Here is a 19,211-nt window from a genome sequence, read left to right on the forward strand (position 1 = left end):
ACATCAGATATAAAATCAATGACAGGGAACATTTTACTGCACTGTGACTACTTTTACTTTTCAAAATAAAAGTAGTATTTTCTTTCTGTTTTTCAGTGAAAGAGGGAGAAAAAGAGGGGAAAACATCAGGGGTGTGAACACTGTTTACAGTATCCACGTCGCTACACTGCTGTCCACTAGACGGCGGTAATACAACCTTTATTCTGGTGTGCAAACCGCCCAAAAAGCCGACGAAGAAGAATAAACACGTCACTTCCGGTGATGGTGTGCACTGAGAGCGACGGGCGCCAAAAACAATTTATTTATTTTTGTTTAAAGGACAACAAAGGTAAGATAATGCAGTCGCTCACACAACTACATGTCATCGTAATATGTTTAAATCGTTTTACGTTACTTTATTTTCTCGTAAAGAACGTGAACACGGACGTTGCCGTTGACAACATAACTTTCTGTTTCCTGCCCTGAAGTAAAGCTAGCTAGCGTCTGAGAAGTGAGAAACAGCTGCAACTGTTGTTTGGTTCGTTTGTCGGCAGCAGAATAACGCAGATGAGACACGGTTGAAACGTACAGGTTATATGCCCCTTTTAAATTTTACTGACATTGAACAAGTGTCCTCGTAAAATGTAAAACAGTCCAGCCAAGGCAAGGTTTTACAACACGTGAAGGGTTTGATGATGTGGGACGCACACGTTTCAAAGACTCCTGGTAATTATTGCATTTTCTTTTCTTCAGCTAGACATTTCTGATGTGTACAGCGGTGGACAGTGGAGAAATAATCATCCTAAGTGATGATGATGAAGAATATGATATATCCTGCAGTGAACCCTCTGTCCTTATCGTGGAGGTGGAGGATGTGAAGAAAAGTGGTAAGTGTTTACTTTAAACACCAGTATATGTGTGTGTGTGTGTGTGTATTATGGTTGAAACTAGAGGTCGACCGATATAGTTTATCATGACAAACACCAATTATTAGAAATCAAGGAGACTGTAAGTGATGAATTTAGTCAAATTTACCCAAGTACTGTTTTAAAGCAAATTTTGAAGGTACTTGAGTATTTCTGTTTTCTGCTACTCCTACCTCCTTGTGAGAGGAAGTTGCATCAGAGCCACAGCAGCACATTTTTATATTATGTTCATTTGCTTGTCAGTCTGACAGAAAAAAATCACAGATACCGTCATCGGAAAATGTTGAGTATCGGCCTGGTCTTTCCCTGTTGTCAGTGGTCACGAGCTGTTCTTCCTCTGTGTTTCAGACTGTGCTGTAACGCCCAGCGCCCTGGATGAAGACCTGGTCGTTACCTTCTCCCGCCGAGCTGAGGTGCTGCCTCATGCACGCTATGACTGTCCCATACATCCCTTCACGTGAGTTTATTACCCCACAATAATGGTCAGTACTTTGTTTCTCTCAGTAAAAGACAATCACACTGCTTCTTCTTCTTCTTCTTCTTCTTCTTCTTCTTCTTCTTCTTCTTCTTCTCAGGGCCACAGAACAAGAGACTGGTGCTCCTGTGCCTGGTAACCAGCTCATTTGCGATCAGTGCTTCTGCTACATCTGCGACAAGCTGGCATCAACAGTATGTATTGGTGTTGAAGTCTCTAAACTGTGCACACAGCCACTTTGACTTGTCTTTGGGGAATAATGCACAGCACAGACATTAACATATCAAAACTAAATACATGCTTTAAAAACGGGTGTAATTCTTCTCTTTTCCAGCTTCGCATCAGTCTTGTCTGATTCACTGGAAAATAATCAGCTTTAATTTGTCATATGTGAGCTTTCAAGTTTGCACCGTCACCACAAGCCACTGTACCACGCAGACACATTTATGCCCTGCATTGCTTTTTCCACTTGACTTCATATGGTTAAAAGGAGCAATTTCGGAATTGCAAGAAGCAGCAACGTTATAACATAGATGGACTGCTAACACCTCATGCTGACACTCAAAGAGGTGTTTACTCACGTGTTCAGTCTGGTAAAACACTGTCAAATTGTTGCTCTGTGGTACTGACACAGGTGTTTCTCTCCTTTACTGTAAACATGCATCGATTGGTTTTAAATGACATTGGTACATTTATGAGATGTTGTCCTTAAGTCTCTAATAAGTTAAGAAAATGAAGCTGTTCAGCTCTCTGGTAGTTCTCCCGCTTTTGTGTCTTCATAGCTGTTAGACTCTATGCATTCACGTTGCTGTTGGTGTGTGTGTGCTTCTTGCATCTTTCTGAACTGTCCATGAAGTTCTGTAAAAATGAAAGTTTTCTTGCTTCACCCGGAGGCAGTTACTGAGATTACAGAGAGAGATGTGATAAATCATGTTGGAATATTTAGTGTCACAGACTTGTGCCGTCGCTATGGTGAGTCACCCTGTGATTTCCAGATAGATCTGTGATTTATTCTTATGAAATTTAGGACATTATAAGCAGCACAAAGGTGATTTATTGCATTTATTTTGTGTGTGTGTGTGTGTCTTCAGTGTGTAATGTGGGGTTACGCCGGTGTGTGCCACTGCAACAGCCACAAGCGCAGCAACTTCTGGAACAACCGCAGAAGCTGTGCGCTGCTGGGAGGACTGAAGACTTTCAACCTCACACTGTCTGAAACAGATGCACATCTCAGACATGCAGGTACTTCCTCTAGCACATGTGGACATGGATATGAAATTTGAATTGTGGAAATAATCCGTCTGAACCACTTGTTGTGTTATTGTAATTCAGTCTGTCTGTGTTCACTGCCATTGTTCATTTGTCTTCCTCTTGTCCAGATGCGATGTTGCAGAGCTTCAGAAAAGAGCTCGCTGCACACTTCGCTCTCTACATGAAGGGAAAGGCGGTGGAGGAATATGGTCTGAGCATACCACACCAGCAAGGCCTCATCTACGAGTGAGTGTAACCTCCCTCAGATGATCTTCTTACACCATTTGTATCTTGTTGTTGGATTGTTGGACTCACCATGTAACCAAAAGTATTCAGACTTTTGGACCTCAACACTTTTTTCTGTACCGACGTCACATGGTGTCACATTCAAAACACCGATATTATAAACACATGAAAAGTGACATTTTGGCTTAATTTAAATGTTTATTTTGCAGTTACACGCCTGTGTACGAGTTTGTGACGTCGTTTCTGAACAAAGCAGATAAACAGAACGACAGAGCAGCTGCCATCATGAGACTAGGAGCCGTTGAGGACTTTATTCGACATTTTCCAATCTCAGGGTACATACACACACACACACACACACACACACACACACACACACACACATACACACTGACTGTAACATTAAAGGTTATAGATAATTGGTTGTTTCCACAATTGTTCTGCGTATCAATTTTCTTAACAGGAATTTCATTAGAAAGTCTCCAATGGCTAATCCTGCTGAGGCCAAAGTGCTGTTACTCAATAGGTACGTACACACACACACACACACACACACACACACATACATACATATGCAAGCACACAGAACCTGTCCTGTCTATAACTAATTCATTAAGATGTTTATCCTGTTCGGATTTTTCAGGGTAATATCATCCTTGCAGAGACAGATGGTGATGACTGACTTCACCCCAGAATTCACCCGTAAAATGCAGGATTTTTACAAGAAATTGTTTTTCCCAGCTGAGCTGAAGTACCTGAAGAACAGGTGAGTGTGTTTAAATGTGCCTTCAACACGGTAGTTCATATAAGCTTTTGTATGTGTATTTCTTTTTTTTTCCTCCCAAGTTACAAATTAAAGCATTTTTGCATATTATTATAACTTTTTGTGTTTGTGTTTCAGCCTGTGTGTCCGGCCGTGGGACGACGTCCTGCTGGTGTCTGTGCTGAAGGGTCAGAACGTGACGGGCTTCCGCAAAGACAAAGGCAAGAAGGACGTCCTGACTGAACAGATTTCTGTAGTTCTACTGAGAATGGAAGTACTACAGCGACAGCACAGGTACAAAGTGGATACACACACTCATACGTCACAGACACACACACTCTTTCCTTTTTCTAGTGCTTATAAAACACAACCTGGCTGTGCTGTCTCTGTCTGCAGGTACAGAGAATTGTGCCGCTACCTGCGAGTCGTCCAGACCGATGACTCCAAATTGTGAGTAGTCAAAAATAAACATAGTCAAATAAGAATAACTTTCCTCTAGAAACAAGCAAGAGTGGGATTAAGTTTAATGTCATCATGTATTTCACAAGGAAAATACATGATGAAAAAATACATGATGATCTTATTTTATGTATTTATTTATTTCCCAAGAGTCAAACCATGAGCATGAACACATTACTGTGGACAAGAAATGACAATAATTTATGATAATATGTTATGTTTTTTGGTTAGATAATTCAGTTTTGTTTGTATCAGTGACAGTTTTTCTTCTAGAAGAGCAAATTGGCAATAGTTTAGAATTTGTGCTGCAAAAGCATGTTTATAAATAACACGGGTAGTTGCATCCAAAAGCAAAACGTATAATGATGGTTCGGCCGCCTCTTTGTAAAAGAGTGCAGCCGTAGCCTTTCAAAATAAAATCTTATGAATATGTTGTTCAGACATGATTGATGACGCCTAGTTTTTGGCACTTGATGTGTTTCTCCAGGAGCCTCCGGCAGCTAAAGGACCTCATCCCTTTCTTCAGGTGCCTGGAGGGAGACTTTACGTCCGCTCTGTTCAGTTTCTTCACCTCAGTGAACGCACCTGCCTCTCGCCTCACACCCCAGCTCTTCCTCTTCTATCTCTGCATCTTCAAAACGGCAACAGCACCACAGGTCGTGGTCAGTCAGCCATCACAGCTCTGCTATACTGAAGCAGCATGGGAGCGAATACAAGGTCAGATGGATGGATAGAGTCCAGATTTTTACTTAAAACGGCTCTTAGATAAGAAAAAGGATTTTCTCAGATGTCAAATTCTTATCTCTTTAGGCACAGTGCCGTTGGAGCGCGATGCACTGGTGAAGTTTGGGCTCAGGGTTCAGGGATGTTGCTCTGCTGTCTTCACTGATGTAAGTCTACAAACACTCTTCACTTCTCGGTTTCACAACAGATTTAAAAAATAGAAACATCTGCTTTTTATGATTTGGAGCTATTTGAAAAATAAGTAGCCTTAAAAGCAGACTGTAATCTTCCTCAGAGGACTGTGAAGCAGAAGTTTTTAACAAATAGCCTGTTTTGGATTAAACATCGCTGCACCAGAATAATTTAGATGGATAAATGGTGCTACGAGTAACAGGGAAAATATATATTTTGGATTTTCGAGAGAACTGCCCCTTTTTTATTGTTTTTGTGTTGATGCTAAGATCCATCGCTCAACATCTACAACTAAACTTCTGCGCTGCTCTGATGTCTGATTATTTTTCTTTCAGATTTTACTCCTCGTGTAGTTTTGTGTGTGGTTTAAGTGACAGTTTTTTCTTCTTATTTTTAATCAAAGCACACCGACTTTCCTTGTATTCATGACCGTGCTCTATAATAAAGTTTGCCCTCATCAGCATGTTCTAGTGTGTGATTGTACGTCTGATCTCTTTTCTGCTTCAGTCTCAGTGTTGGACCAGTTTTCTCACAGTTGTCAACACAGCTCCTGGTTCTGTCTCGCCTCTACCAGCACCGAGCGCGAAGTTCCTAAATGTGTGTATATCTTATTCATTAACAGCTTATTTTTTAAGAATGTCTCATTTTGTTTGTTTTTTAGCTGAGGATGTTGTTCATTCTTTTTCTCATTCTTCTTCAGGAAGCAAAGGCTGTTGTGAACACTGTCCTGCGCGACCAGCACTTGTCAAACACAGTGACGATCCCACGATTCTTTCTGGAGGTACGTCTGCTCATCTACTCTTTGGCATTATGAGTGGGTAAAGTAAAAACAATTATTGTATATATGTTTGTGTTTACAGGTGTACCCAGATCAGGCCCTGTTGCTGTTAGTAACGGGGGCTTTAAGTTTGAGAATCCTTAATTCTGCTCTGAGTCCAGCCCTCCCTGTGCTCAAGACGTTTAAGGTAATCTCCTCTTTTTCCTCGGTCTCTGACATTTAGTCCACGTTCCTTATCATCTCCTATACTTCAATATATGGCTAAAAATATATAAATAACATTGTGTGATAATTCTGGAGGAGCCATGAAGTCGAATTAAGGATGTAAACATTCCAACCAATACCATCTCTGTCCGTCAGGAGAATGTGTGGGCTCTCGAGTGGCTGTGGGAGAGTTTGTCCTCCAATGCAGAACGTCTCAGTTCCTTCTGTCAGGAGGTCTCACAGGAGATGCAAAACACAGCAGGTGAGTGTGTGTGTGTGTGTGTGTGTGTGTGTGTGTGTGTGTGTGTGTGTGTGTGTGTGTGTGTGTGTGTGTGTGTGTGTGTGTGTGTGTGTGTGTGTGTGTGTGTGTGTGTGTCTGCTCCTCTTAGAGAATGAATGCACTAAACTACTGTTCTCGTTAAGGTGGGGCTGAATGATCACAGAAGGTTTTATGAGCAGGACAGAAGAAATGAAACAAATATTCAGATCTTTTACCTGAGAGTAGAAATACAATAATGTAAAAATACTCTGTTACAAGTAAAGGTTCTGTATTCACAATCCTGCTTAAGTCAAAGTCAAAGAGATATATATGATCAACAGCATTGTAATGTTGGTAGAGACTGAGCCGGTTAAATACAGTACAACATGTAATGAAAGAGCAGACACATTTTTGCATCCATTGGCGACCTCTAGTGGTGGCACATGGAAACTGAACAGACGGTCTGCAGCACAGTCAGTACCGCTGCTCTACAGAGGCCTCAGTACACTTTCAAGTCTTCATCAGATCATCCAAAAGTGTTTGTTGGCAGGATTTTGGGCTGAGTCTGACGTTTGATACTCAAGCAGTAAACCCGTCTGGTCAAAGTGCTCTCGGCAGCTGCTGTCTGTTTTGTACTTCAACAACACTTGAACAGAATGATGCGAGTTCTTTCCAGCTGACTCACTCTCTCCCAGTTAATGCCATCACATGAATTTAAGTTAAATTGTCAGTTTCGAAACTGCGACGTTGTTAAGTGTTTTGTTAAAAAAAAACAACAAAAAAAAAGCAGCAGCTCAGGGTACTCATGCAGCTCTACACCAGAAATGTGTGAGATACTATATACAGCATGTAAAGACAGATGACAGGGCCTCGCATCCTCTTTGCAAAAAGAAGTAGCAAGAGTTTGTGCAGCACTGATCAAGCAGTGGAGCATGAAAACCAGACAAATATTGACACCTCACATCAGCCACAGCCTGTTGTTTAATGTACTTTAACTCAATTATGATGATTTTTGGTGTTTTTACTTATAAATAATAAAGGATTAACGTCATCGTGACAGTGAAAGGCATGATGATAAAAAAGAAAAAAGTCTATTTATCACAAAGCGTGATGTTGTTGTCATCTTTTCCCATCTGCCATAACTGAAACCAACATGCTGATCTCTGTAGTCATCTTTGCTCTTGGTGCTCATAAAGCACAAGACTGAGAATACAGAGATGTTCTCTACAGAGCCGCTAGGGTTGGTAACTGTTGACTGTATCTGTGAATGAAGATGAAACAGCTGTTGAGTACAGAAACTGTCTGCTTCGAGGTTCAACACAGCCACAAAACATTGTATTCTTTGTTTCTCTGTCAGATGGGGATAATTTGTTACCCATTCTACGCACCCTTGCACCCACTCAGTCTTCTTCAGCAGAGCGCGGAGACCAGTGAGTCATATTTAATTTATCTGCTGCCACAAAAGCACCACAACCCTTTTGAGCATGAGAAAACAGTTCAGATCAGAGTTTCACTCTGTTCCTTTTCATACCGGATTGTAGAAGTTAGTAGAAGGCTGTGGCTCTGATCTGTTGCCTTGTTTTCCATGACCTGTCCCGGTGTGGCGGTGATCAGCACTTACTGTAAGTTGCTCTGTCACATGTGGTGATCCTTCAGCGCGTCTTCATTGATGTGTCGTTAATGAAACATTCTGTCTTTTCCCTCCTGTAGGCAGCCCAGGGCCTGTTAAACTCTTCTTCTCCCCAGTGTTGCAGAGTCAGCTGTAAGTCCCTCAACTCTCACCCACTGATCCTTCCTCCGAGTCTTTTTGTTTGGTGTATCAAGATCCACTTTCAAAGGAAAAAGCTGTTGTCGTTTTTCTTTTTTGACGATGAGTAATTTATCTTTACAGGTCAACTGTAAATGAGGGCACCCTGTGGAGGTCTCTCTTTGTCACTGAAACGCATCATTTCACATTTTGAGCCATGTGAATATGTTGAAACCATTATCATCATCATTAAATAGCTTCAAAACAAATATTTTTTTATTAAACGTGCACATGTAACATGTTGCTCCTGTTACTGTAATGGTTTAAATTGAGCCAGCTGACAGTCTGACAGGTTCATTTTAGTGATTTACAGGTGCGTTACTGTCGTCTGCTGTCTGTGGAGTTTTCCAGACACACACACCCAGTTCCTGTTGCCTTTTTATTCTTAGTTGGTGTGTCAGTTGGTAGACATCCCAGACGATATCCAACCATTGCTCCTTCCACGGAGGCTCGACTTTACATTAATGCCTTTCTGCTTGCTATAAATATAATCTTTGCCAGATATCTGCATAATATTCATTTCTACATAGACAGACTTTTCAGATCTTCTCAGTCTAATCAAATTGTAAACAGTAAAACTCAACCATATAACAGGGTCCCGAGGCACCTCTGTAATAATGTTCAAGTTGTTCTGGTGCAGTATGTTTAATAATTAAATACTGAAGTCATAGCAAATGTTTTCAGCCCCAGAAGTTGCCGATTGAAAACTACACATCACTCTGCGGCGCTCAATGGAGTTTTTCATACTCCAACATTGTTTTTTAGACTATTAAAATTAAACACGACAGCCATTATTCACAGTTTGCTCAACAATAAGAACAGTTGCAGTGCCGGTCCATCATATTCTGGTGCATCAACAAATATAAAAAGTTGGAACAAGTTTAGCAGAATGATTTGAAGTTAATCGATTTATCACAGTTGTTGGTGAATGTGTCTAAGTTTTTTTTTCTCTCCTCCCTCAGGGCTGATTCTCTCTCACATTAATGGCTCCATTTGCACAAAAAACAACCAAACTGTAAGTGTTACAATATATTCAACATCTGATGTGAAGCCTCCATTTTAAACACATGTTGAATTTACATGTGTTCCGTTGTTGGTTGTCGCAGCTGGGTCTGATTCTACACTGATGTCTCCGGCAAAGACCGAGGTCGCAGCACTCTCCTCCAGACGGAGCCGAGCTGGATAAGAGACGGGTCGCAAGTGACAGCCGCGGTTTTTTGAGGAGACTTTGAACACATCCTGATTGTTATTAATTTAATAACATCCTCGAGACACTTTATGTTGCTTCATTCTTTAATGACTTTTTCAGTGTGTTTTTTTTTTTTTTTCCTTCAGCGTGCTGACAGTCTACACCTGAATTCTGGGATTCTTGGGATTTTTATTTTTACATTTATCACTGTCAGGAGATACTTTTGGATCTCTACTTTTATAAATGATCAGAGGAGGAAATTAAGTGTTGGTAAATAAATGGAAACATTTAGTTTTATTATTCTGCTTTGGCCAGTTTATGTAAAAAAGAAAATAAAGTATTGGTTGCTCTGGATTGCTTCGTTGTTTAATTTATAATCCCAGTGTAAAATATATCACTTTATTTTCTAAATATACACACACACACACACACACACAAATCGGCTCATATTTGCATCAATACAGTAACACACAGAAAAGTACAGTGTAAAACAACAAGGCTGCTTCTCTGTCGTTAACTCCGCTGCCTTTTAAAGAACAAATCACATGTAGGAGTAATAATGTTGACTGCTCGCTAAAGCCGCTGTGCAGTTTAACTGTTTGAACTCGAAAGTTATGTACCATTTAAAACAAAAAAAACAAAAAAAACCAAAAACATCTCAAAAAATCTCAAGGAACAATGTAAAATGTCAGTAAAATGTAAATTTGTCATTTTAAAATTGCATTTTTATACAGATTAAACAGAGGAGACATGATGTGTTGTGTAAGAGAGCTTTAGACATGCTGGCCTTGGACAGACCTCGAACCCTCCTGTGTCAAGACTTTGTGCTCAGCTAAAGAAACCTTGCTGCTGGCTTCATTTCTCCGTGTAAGTGTGCAACTAGTAAAAATCTTCTCATCTCACTGTCGGCAAGACAAATTTCCCAAAGTTTTGAAACTTTACAAGCATATCGGTAAAATCTTAACTGACGCACAAGATTCAGTCGTTATCTACCCCCCAATACAGATGGAAAGTCAGGTGATGTTTTGTAGCCAAGAAAACATCTGTGGAGCTTCACAGCAAAACAACATTGCAGCATTTTCCAAAACAACTCAAGTAGATGGCGACTCATGCAGCTATTTCAGATGGGCTGTGCACCAACTATTAGCGAAGCAGCTCCAGTGAACAGTCTGGCTTTAAAAAAGGGTGCAGATAGTGTCGGTTTGAATCTATTTGAGTTCTCTGGGCTTCTGGAGACGTGAATCTTGCGAAACGAGCTGTATGAAACCATTTCATTTTTGGAGAAGTTTTCATCTACGTCAGTTGTTTACGAAAGGCAACAATGCTGTTGTGCTGTGAAGCTCCAGCACCAGAGCTTCCATCGTCACTGGGTGAGTAGACAATGGCCACTTTTCATTGGCTGACGTGTCAGAAACATTTAGTGATCATATTATAATGACAGCTTGCTTAATTGATAAATGACGGAGCAACAGACCTGGCGGACTAGACACATTCAAGGGTTTTAGTAAATAATTACCAGTCCGTGTAGAACTGGACCACCAAGATCCACATACAGGCAACAATACTCTGATATAACAGGACTCTCAGATCTGCTGTTTTTAAAGGATACAGTTTTCATATGTGGCTCAGTTATGGATTCAGTAATCAACCATCATTTTAAAAACATACTTCATAAAAAGTTCCAGTGCTTCAGCTGTAGAGGCCTCCAGCATGTCAAAGGCTTTGGTGCTTGTGAGGCACTAGTGCATCTTCACTCAGTAATTCAGAGATTCATGACTGACTCAGCATCATGGAGTAAAAATCATGCATACACACTAAAATCGAACACTGCACTTAAAAACAAATAAGCTTGATTCTTGTGTTTTAGCATGTTCACAGTGGCAGGTGACATAACTGTCTCAGTCATTATCAGAGAAATCAGTGCTTTTAGTTGAAGAATATTTGAATAGAATATCTTTACTCTTTATTATGCTGCATGTGTATTTCTGTGTAGGTGAATTGGACTGTAAGAAAACCTTAAAACCGGCGGTCCACGTCCTGCATGGCGCTGTTTAATGAGGTCAGACAGGAAATGCATCACCCTCACATCACTCTTACTGCTGCAGATACCTCGCTTGAACAGGAAGTCCTCTTTCCCTGAACCGTCCGTCCCTTCAGCAGTTGTTGGACGTTGTAAAGCATTATGAAACGTGTACAGCAGAGCCTGGTTGGCCAGAGCAGTCAGGCAGCTCTCCAGGTGCAGCAGGTAGGTGAGGCCTCGGCTGATGCCGGTGTTAGGGTCGGCCAGTCTGCTGATGAGGGAGCCGGAGTATGACGGGCAGTGCAGCGTCCTCTGGTCCAGGTCCAACAGGGACAGATAACGACTGTAGCGAGTCAGAGAGTGAAGGATGGAGGCAGACGAGCCAGATGGTGATCTGGGAAGAAGAGGACAAAAAGAAAACAGAACAGAGTTTATTTGATTTCATTTGTAGCATTAAGCAAAGGGAAAGTTTTGTGCTTCCTGAGGGCTGTGCATGATCAGGTTCAGATCCTAAATATATACATAGAAAGGCAGGTAATGAGCCGTCTTATGGAGTACCTGTGTATTCCTATCAGTCTCCAGGTGAGCAGGTCGGTCAGCTGAAGCGGTGTCGTCAAATTCATCATCACAGCACTTCCCTCAGGACCAGGAGCAGGCAGGAAGAGACTCAGAGCATCCACCAGTTTCCTGACCAAACCCTCATCTCCTCCGACGACCACCAGCGGCCGGCCACTCAGGAGGCAAAACACAGCATGCTGGGAGAACGAGTTCTGTTTGAGGAACCTGAGGGCTCTGAGTCCAGCCCTCCTCCTCCTCTTCCTGTTTGAGCGGGTGTTGCTGGGGATATTTCTGCTGGGAGTGGGCGGTTCTGAGGAGCCAGAGAAGCTGTTGCATTCAGACGCCTCGTCGATGCTCAGCAGCCTGAGAGGAGCGCAGGGACGAGACCACTGTTCAACCTCCGCCAGGGTGAGAGAGGGGGCGAAGTTCACATGAAGGTCAGGCACTGTCTGGTGGACTCCAGGCCACGGAGGCGTCGAGGCCACGGCTTCTTCAGCTGATAACAATGATTACATTTATTACATGTTATAAGATGTCTCTGGTTTATAACAACCTGGGTAACATTTTGAAGCTTCTCATACAGTTGGCGCCAAGAAACATGAGCAGTCAGAGGATCAGACAGGTTTTAAAGAAAGTTATCTGGAAGAGAAAACTAAGGAAGTGCTAAAATCACAGTAGTCTGAAATGTCAGCTCTCTAGCTCGTCTTCAGGCCTCCCTGCACTCTGCTATTTGACAGAGGCTGTGGACTGTAAATGCTGGATCTTGATACAAATAGTTGTGCTGAAAGAGTTCTGTGATCTCCCTCCAAACAGGAGCAGAATGCCCCCAAATGCATGGATGTAAATGTTTACTACAGTGCATAGTCTTAAAATTGTGTTTAAAAGACAAATGTTGTTTTACCTTGCAGTAGACTGGTCGACTTCTCAGGTTGGTCTTCATGGACCTGATTGCTGCTCAAACCCTCACTGACCTGCTCCTCTTTGATTGTAATCTCACTAATGACTGATTTTAGCTTTAAGGTCTCGTATCTGTCAATGAGACTGTCATCCTCCTGAACAGGTCGTTCATTCGAGGTTGTATTCAAAGTCTTCTCCTCCGTGAGGACATCGTCACATTTATAGTCCGTCAGCGCCTCTTCTTTATTTCCAAAGCCATTACTGAGAGACTGGTACTCCGCCTCTTCCTCCTCGATGGCGGTGAGGTCTTCAGGAATGATGGACTCGGTGGTGCTCAGGACTTCGATGCTGTCCTCACTGTTGGCTCGCTTGGCGTACGCTCGCACACGCCGGGCGCCTACATCCGCTGCTGCTCGCCTGTAGGAGGTGTCCGTCATCCCAACTAATGCTTCTGCTGAGGAGAGTGAATTGTCAGCTGCTAAAAGAAGGATATTTGAGGGTATATCAAATAATACGTGGATTATTATTTGTTCAATTCATCATTCATACATTCATTATCAGTTTTGTACAGTTTCACAGGGGGCTGGAGTCGATCCCGGCTGACACTGGGCAAGTGAAGTGTCTCACTTTACGTGTTGCAGGCATCAAATGTATAAGGAGTGTGTTTTTAAGAAAAACAATAAAGTTTATCAGTTTGAAAATGAAAATGTTCATATGAAAATTCAAATAATCAACTGGTTGTTTCGTACCTCTGCTGTCAGATCCAGTGTCGACGTGCTGCGTCCGATAAGACTTCTCGGTTCCAAGCACTTCAATGCTGTCGCCACTGCTCACACTTCCTGTCATCTCCGTGGCAACACTGTCGTCAGGGGTCACAGTCCTAGCTTCACCTGCCTCCAGTTTGATCGGGATCTCCTCCACACAGGAGCAAAACGACTCCAGGCTCATCGGTTCTGATTGAAACGCCTCGACGCTGCTCTTCGTCCCCGTCGTTTTCCGCAGCTCCACCTCAGTGCCATCTCCCTCCTCCTCATCACCGTCCTCTGGGCGCCACAGCTCGAACAGGAAGTTGATGGGGGTGAGTCTCTTGGACAACGAATGTGTGACACGAGCAGTTCGGAGCATGCTCCTGTCGCCACGTAGGCGGCGCTCTGTGTCAGCGAGCTGCTCCTTCATTAGTGACAGGAAGTAGGCGTTGCAAAGCTCCTCTAGAGGCTTCAGAGGATGCTCAGACCTGCAGGTGGAGGTGGAGGTGGAGGTGGAGGTGGAGGGCTCAGGAGGAGGCAGTAAGGCAATCGGATCAGTGAGGGTGTCAGCTGGGTCGTAGGGCAGGAAGTCAGGCTGTTTCAGCTTCCTGTTTGGGTAGGAAGTGACCTGGCGGAGGAGGTCTCTATGATTTGAGATTGAACGCTCCACGGCTTCAAGCTCATCTGCTTTTTCTCCCGACTCTGTGAAGCCATTAGCCGTCTGCGGATGATCTCTCGCCTGTTGCAGAGTCAACTGCGTGTACCTGAAACATTCAGAGAGAGAGGCATGCATATTTATTCAGCAGACAATAAGAGCAACCTACCAACAGGCATTTCATTTCTCTGTCTGGTTTAAAGTTTAAACATGTACTCTACTCTACTCTTTAACCACCCAACAATGACATCACCAAGCCTATGGAGTATATTTGTACATCACTGCAACAGTACAAGTAGTTAAACTCCTGGAAGTCAGGCAAGGACGCTTTCTAGGGAGTCCAACTTCGATTGTGTCACCTCAATCTACAACAAGTTACACACAAGGCCATAATGTATGACTTTGCTCCATTTACATCTGTGGAGGTCATGTCCATGTAGGGAGAAAGACAAGTGCATGCACATCTGCATCTTTCTTTGAGTCTGTCAGGGCTTTTTATTTTCATAAGATCAGTGTTAAAAAAGTCAGTTGTTCAAAAATTGAACTAATTTTAAGATTAATCACCAACTATTTTGATATTAATTCATCTTTTAGGTAGTTCTATCAGGTAGCTACTAAAAAGTAAACAAATGTTCTTCCCTGTTTCTTGACACGACTGGCATTTTTCATTCCTTTGTGAAACTTTCTAGCCCAAAAAATAAATTAATCTGAAAAAAGTCAATACAAAAATTATCAACCCCCCCATGTTGCTGTGTGCTTCTCACTGGCTGGAGAAAAGAACAAATTATACCTTCCTCATCTGCAAGGCTTCAACCAAGAAGTATGACCACATGTGCAAACACTGTAGTATGTACACGTCAGGGCAAACCTGACACACCACACAATCAACAGCCGATGTGTTTCACTTCATGTTACTGTTTACACTTCTGCTCAGAGCTGTGTGGGTGTAGACAGATTAAACTTTACTGACAAAACTGTCACTCTCCTGCTAGCTTCACATTTATCATTTCAATTGGTGCACTCATTCCCAGTATACTACAGGTGTTTCCACTTAACCTGGCTAATTAGACACATTCTAATCTCATAATAATCTTGTAGTGTGATAATGTATGATGCGATGAAGCAAGCTTGAATAACAATTTCTACATTTCAAAACACAGTGTTTCTATTGGCCGACCGAGCACATCTGCCCACTCAAGGTCAAACAACTCTGACCTGTGTCTGCTTCCCAAAGAGGTGCAAAATGTTAACAAGTGAGTCTGTACACACCAACACAGTCGTTTGGAAAAGTCTAATCAGTCCTGAAATCACCTGTGTGGGTGGACAATTACTGTCAGTATCAGAGCTGGTTAAAAAAAGATCATTAATGATGATATATAGGCTATCTTTTTTTAGATACACAGAACATTTTTATGAAAATCCCAAACATCTCTATGGGATTTCTGTGCTTAAATTTCTTGTTACTTATCAGTTGACGTTTATAATTGTACTCAGTTGATTTCAACCAAGCAGCCAGTGTTGGATGCTCATGTATCAGTAAGTCAGTAGGTACATACAACCCTGACTCGAAAAAAGTTGGGACGTTGTGCTGAACGTAAACAAAAAGGATGCACAGATTTGCATTACAAAATAAATAAATAAATAAAAACAATAACCTATGTTCAATTGAATACAGTACAAAGACACCATAAGGTTCAAGTTGCTAAACTTTTGTATTTAGCAAAAATAAACTTATTATCAATGTTATGTCAAATGTACACAAAGCCAGAAGAACTGCAGCAACCCAACTTTTTTGGAATCACAGTTTTAGATAATATTCTGATCTTACTCGAGCTCTTGTAACTTCCTCTGCAGCTCCATAGAAAACGCTTGTCTGTTTCCTGTCTTGAGGCTGTCAGCAGCCTGAGAGAAGCACGTCGACAGTTCACAGAAGTTCTCCATCAGCTTCGCCTGGTCCGAGCACACATACGCCATGCAGAAAGGACGCACCATCCCCCGAGCCTCCAGGTCGTACAGGGTCATGTGATGAACGTATGCAAATGCGTCCTCTGCTGAATCTCCGAGGATCACTCTGGAGTCCTCGCTGAAGTTGAGGCGGGGGCCCGGGGATGGAGGAGGGACGGGCCCGGGGCCGGACGCCTGGTAGTCCACAGACATGATGCGAACGGAGAAATGGTTGAGGTCGAACGATCCAATGACTCTGGGATCATCTGGCATCGTCAGCACAGGCTTAGGTCCAACCTGGAGACATTATTACATTATTAAAGTCTATAATACATCAGAGAATATTGAAAAATCCTGTTTACAATGTCAATCTAAAGGTCTGATGTCGGTCTGAAACAATGTTTGAGTTTTAAAGCATGAACAACAAATGTTAATCTAGTTTATATTCAGAATTACAGTATTAGCTCTGGTTTGTATAAATCTGAATTACCAATTGTGTTCTCTCTGAAATAAAGTACTGGATCATCATCTGCTGTCATCACTTCAATTGCTTTTTTGGTGACTGCTTGAAATACTGTGTTTCTGTGTGTGATGGCTGTCTTGTGTGACTCCCTCCATCTTGTTAAGAGTTTACTCTTATGTGTGTTCTCTGATCTCTCTTGCAAAACAGATCTTAATCTCACTGAGACTTCCTGAATAAAGGTTTAGCTCACTCGCTATCAGTTACAACACTTTAAAGACACTGAGCTGCAACGTTCATTTTTGTTGAGAAAAACGCAGCTACACAACCACACACTAAGCACGTAAATTCAAGAAAACAGAAGTAGAAGACATATGTAAATGAAACACGTGTAACATATTTTAAACTCCTTGGATTTTTATGAACTTCAGTGCTTTGTCAAGATTAGATCAATATCAGGATTTGTCAGTATCGCCAACGGCCTTGAAGTTATTATCATGTTATTGAATTTATTGTTCCTAGATGTGGAATAATAATAATTGTTAACATATACTACTATATTCACTTTCATACTTTGCACATAAATATGAGACTGAAGTTAGCTCTGTTAAACAACATTAACAAACATAAAACACATGCGTGTATGCAGGCCTCAGGTATTGTTGGGCCTACAGCCTTCTTATTGTGATTTATAGTATTTTCTATTTTCTCTACGTAATGTTCCCTTTGCTGAACTGTATCTATATATAAGCATAGCTTTAATGTGTTTTATTGACGCTTGTGCTCTGCTCTAATGCTTGTGTGATCTTTATCTGCTGTATTTTTGCCTTTTGTTTTGTCTTTTGAATACAACTTTTAAAATGGTTTTAATGTCTTAGTTTGAATTCATGTCTAAGGCCCTGTAAAACACTTAGAATTACTTTGTGTCTGAATGGTACCATTAAATTAAACTTCCCTTCTTCCCTCAGGAGATCAAATCAGTTCACCTCATGAAAACTTCACACAATAAAACTATAAAGCTGTGAGAATGATGATTCAAAGAGCAGATGCTAGGATCATTACAGGTGGACAGTTTATTATCTAATGTAAAATCACACACCTGCTCTGAGAATTCAGCCACCAGAATGAAGTCTCGGTGAAACTGGGCGGAGGAGGTCCAGGGGTTAGACGGGGGTAAGAGGGGGACCGATAACTCCTCAGGTATCGCATCCTGGTCCTCCTCTCCTCCCCCAAAGCCCTCCGTGCCGGTGAAGGCCAGCAGGTCCGGTGACCCGATCATCTCCACACAGTGATGGGGGGTCAACCCATGAAGCTGTATCCGCTTTGATCTACTCTGCGCCGGACTGATCCAACATGACGCCCCGGTGCCGCCAGTCGGCCTTCGGTCTGTGTGAGTCAGCTGTTTGGACCTACAACTTCCCGGAGAGTTAAAAACTTGTTGCGCAGTTGTCTACAGCCATGAAGTGACGGACATGGACGCTGTGCCAAAGTAAAACGTCAGTGTCTGTCTTATCTCCGTCCCCTTCCACAACAACGGTCACGTAAACAAGCGGCGCCTCGAGCGTCATCAGAGGAACGTTAACGGAGAAGCGAAAGTTGCCCGCGTGCCACAGTCACACGGCGGTTAGCTAACGTCTGTCCCGGGATAAGAGTTCCTCTTTTCCGTAGTTAGTGAGAAAACTTTCGGTCTAACACTTGTGGCTCCGTGTCGTGTATTTTGCCGGCAAGCTGACCCCTCTACACCCATATTTAGCCATGTGACAGGCACCGGCTGAGGACGAGCCGCTGCCGCTCACGGCTGTTGCGAAAGCGGCGCTTAATGGGAAAGCAGGCTGGAGGTCTGGAGGTCCCGACTTCCGCTCAGAAGTTTCAAAATAAAGTAACAATTTTCAACTTCCGGTTAGACTCTAACTTTACTATAAGGGTAAGAACCACTTTTGCTTCCCCAAAGAGTGCTCGATAAACTTCATGAGAAAAATTAACCCTATGAACAGTTCATGGGTGCTGAGAACATATGTTTTATATAAAATTCCTTTTTTTAAAAAAATCTATTATTTATTGCACAATATCATGTTTATATATACAAAACTATTTTCTATTTCCTACCATTTTATAATATTTTTGTTTTTTTGTAAAATAACTGTGGCTGATGTGGCAAAGAAAGCAGGACAATAAATTGTGATTCTGTTTTTTGTTTTTTCAGTGAATTGTACCATTTGGAAAATATGAAAAACCTTTTTGAGGAACATCTGAAAAACCAGTAAAGCCTCTTAACCAATGAAACATTTCATTTAATAATTGTAATTAACCAAGAAAAAAAAACCTGGAAGGAAAAACCCCTGACAGACAGTCATAGTCAAGTAAATTTTAGATTAGTTTAGATAGGCTTTATTTAACAACTTCACTTGGTTATAACAGCTCAAGATGCAACAAGTACTGAGAAATACACATAAAGTTAGAAAAAAAAAAAACAGAAAAGAGATTTACAAAAAACTGAGGTAGCGCTCCTTCTCATGCAGTGGGTGTAAAAGTCTGCTGTTGAACGAGCTGCTCAAGGCCTCCACAGTCTGGTGCAGGGGATGAGAGGTGTTATCCATGGTTGACATCAACTCTCACAGACCCAACATTTACTCATAAGCAAGCACAGTGGCGAGGCAAAACTGCCTTTCAAGAGGCAGAA

The 19,211-nt window shown here is 42.0% G+C and overlaps 2 protein-coding genes across 12 annotated transcripts; one reads left to right on the forward strand and one right to left on the reverse strand.

The window, feature by feature from the left end:
• The first annotated feature begins 173 nt into the window (after positions 1–173).
• zgc:112980 (uncharacterized protein LOC503706 homolog) lies at positions 174–9,605 on the forward strand. Of its 9 annotated transcripts, none has more exons than XM_037098887.1 (22): positions 174–328; positions 733–866; positions 1,254–1,362; positions 1,481–1,574; positions 2,472–2,622; positions 2,760–2,877; positions 3,087–3,212; positions 3,341–3,403; positions 3,521–3,643; positions 3,779–3,934; positions 4,037–4,090; positions 4,587–4,816; positions 4,910–4,989; positions 5,522–5,611; positions 5,715–5,795; positions 5,875–5,979; positions 6,153–6,258; positions 7,613–7,685; positions 7,870–7,877; positions 7,966–8,017; positions 9,025–9,077; positions 9,169–9,605. In XM_037098887.1, exons 2-21 carry the CDS (start codon positions 746–748, stop codon positions 9,044–9,046), a joined length of 1,962 nt encoding a protein of 653 aa, XP_036954782.1. In that variant the 5' UTR covers positions 174–328; positions 733–745; the 3' UTR covers positions 9,047–9,077; positions 9,169–9,605. The 9 variants fall into 9 exon arrangements, 8 of the variants coding, with proteins under 8 accessions (XP_036954782.1, XP_036954815.1, XP_036954840.1 ...); XM_037098911.1 differs by having other exon boundaries at positions 227–328; positions 737–866; XM_037098894.1 differs by lacking the exon at positions 174–328 and adding an exon at positions 365–570.
• Positions 9,376–18,392, reverse strand: smcr8b (Smith-Magenis syndrome chromosome region, candidate 8b). 3 transcript variants are annotated; one of them, XM_037098867.1, is made up of 6 exons: positions 17,631–18,392; positions 15,956–16,368; positions 13,476–14,236; positions 12,731–13,180; positions 11,830–12,325; positions 9,376–11,665 (listed from the first exon to the last, which is right to left on the reverse strand). In XM_037098867.1, the coding sequence occupies exons 1-6, from the start codon at positions 17,808–17,810 to the stop codon at positions 11,218–11,220; spliced, it is 2,748 nt and encodes a 915-aa protein (XP_036954762.1). In that variant the 5' UTR covers positions 17,811–18,392; the 3' UTR covers positions 9,376–11,217. The 3 variants fall into 3 exon arrangements, with proteins under 3 accessions (XP_036954762.1, XP_036954753.1, XP_036954769.1); XM_037098858.1 differs by having other exon boundaries at positions 12,731–13,204; XM_037098874.1 differs by having other exon boundaries at positions 12,731–13,177; positions 17,631–18,390.
• Positions 18,393–19,211: the final 819 nt, after the last annotated feature.

The sequence above is a fragment of the Acanthopagrus latus genome, chromosome 1, assembly GCF_904848185.1.
Source record: "Acanthopagrus latus isolate v.2019 chromosome 1, fAcaLat1.1, whole genome shotgun sequence".
Taxonomy (NCBI): Eukaryota; Metazoa; Chordata; class Actinopteri; order Spariformes; family Sparidae; genus Acanthopagrus; species Acanthopagrus latus.

What these genes read in the sequence shown, in the direction of transcription:
- zgc:112980 (XM_037098887.1), top strand. Translation starts at nt 746, where the DNA reads ATGTGTACAGCGGTGGACAGTGGAGAAATAATCATCCTAAGTGATGAT. An exon ending in CGAGCGCGAAGTTCCTAAAT is followed by an intron (nt 5,612 to 5,714) that starts GTGTGTATATCT and finishes ATTCTTCTTCAG; the next exon opens with GAAGCAAAGGCTGTTGTGAA. An exon ending in TCCCACGATTCTTTCTGGAG is followed by an intron (nt 5,796 to 5,874) that starts GTACGTCTGCTC and finishes TTGTGTTTACAG; the next exon opens with GTGTACCCAGATCAGGCCCT.
- smcr8b (XM_037098858.1), bottom strand. Translation starts at nt 17,810, where the DNA reads ATGATCGGGTCACCGGACCTGCTGGCCTTCACCGGCACGGAGGGCTTT. An exon ending in TGGCTGAATTCTCAGAGCAG is followed by an intron (nt 16,369 to 17,630) that starts GTGTGTGATTTT and finishes TAATGTCTCCAG; the next exon opens with GTTGGACCTAAGCCTGTGCT. An exon ending in GTCGACCAGTCTACTGCAAG is followed by an intron (nt 12,326 to 12,730) that starts GTAAAACAACAT and finishes CATTGTTATCAG; the next exon opens with CTGAAGAAGCCGTGGCCTCG.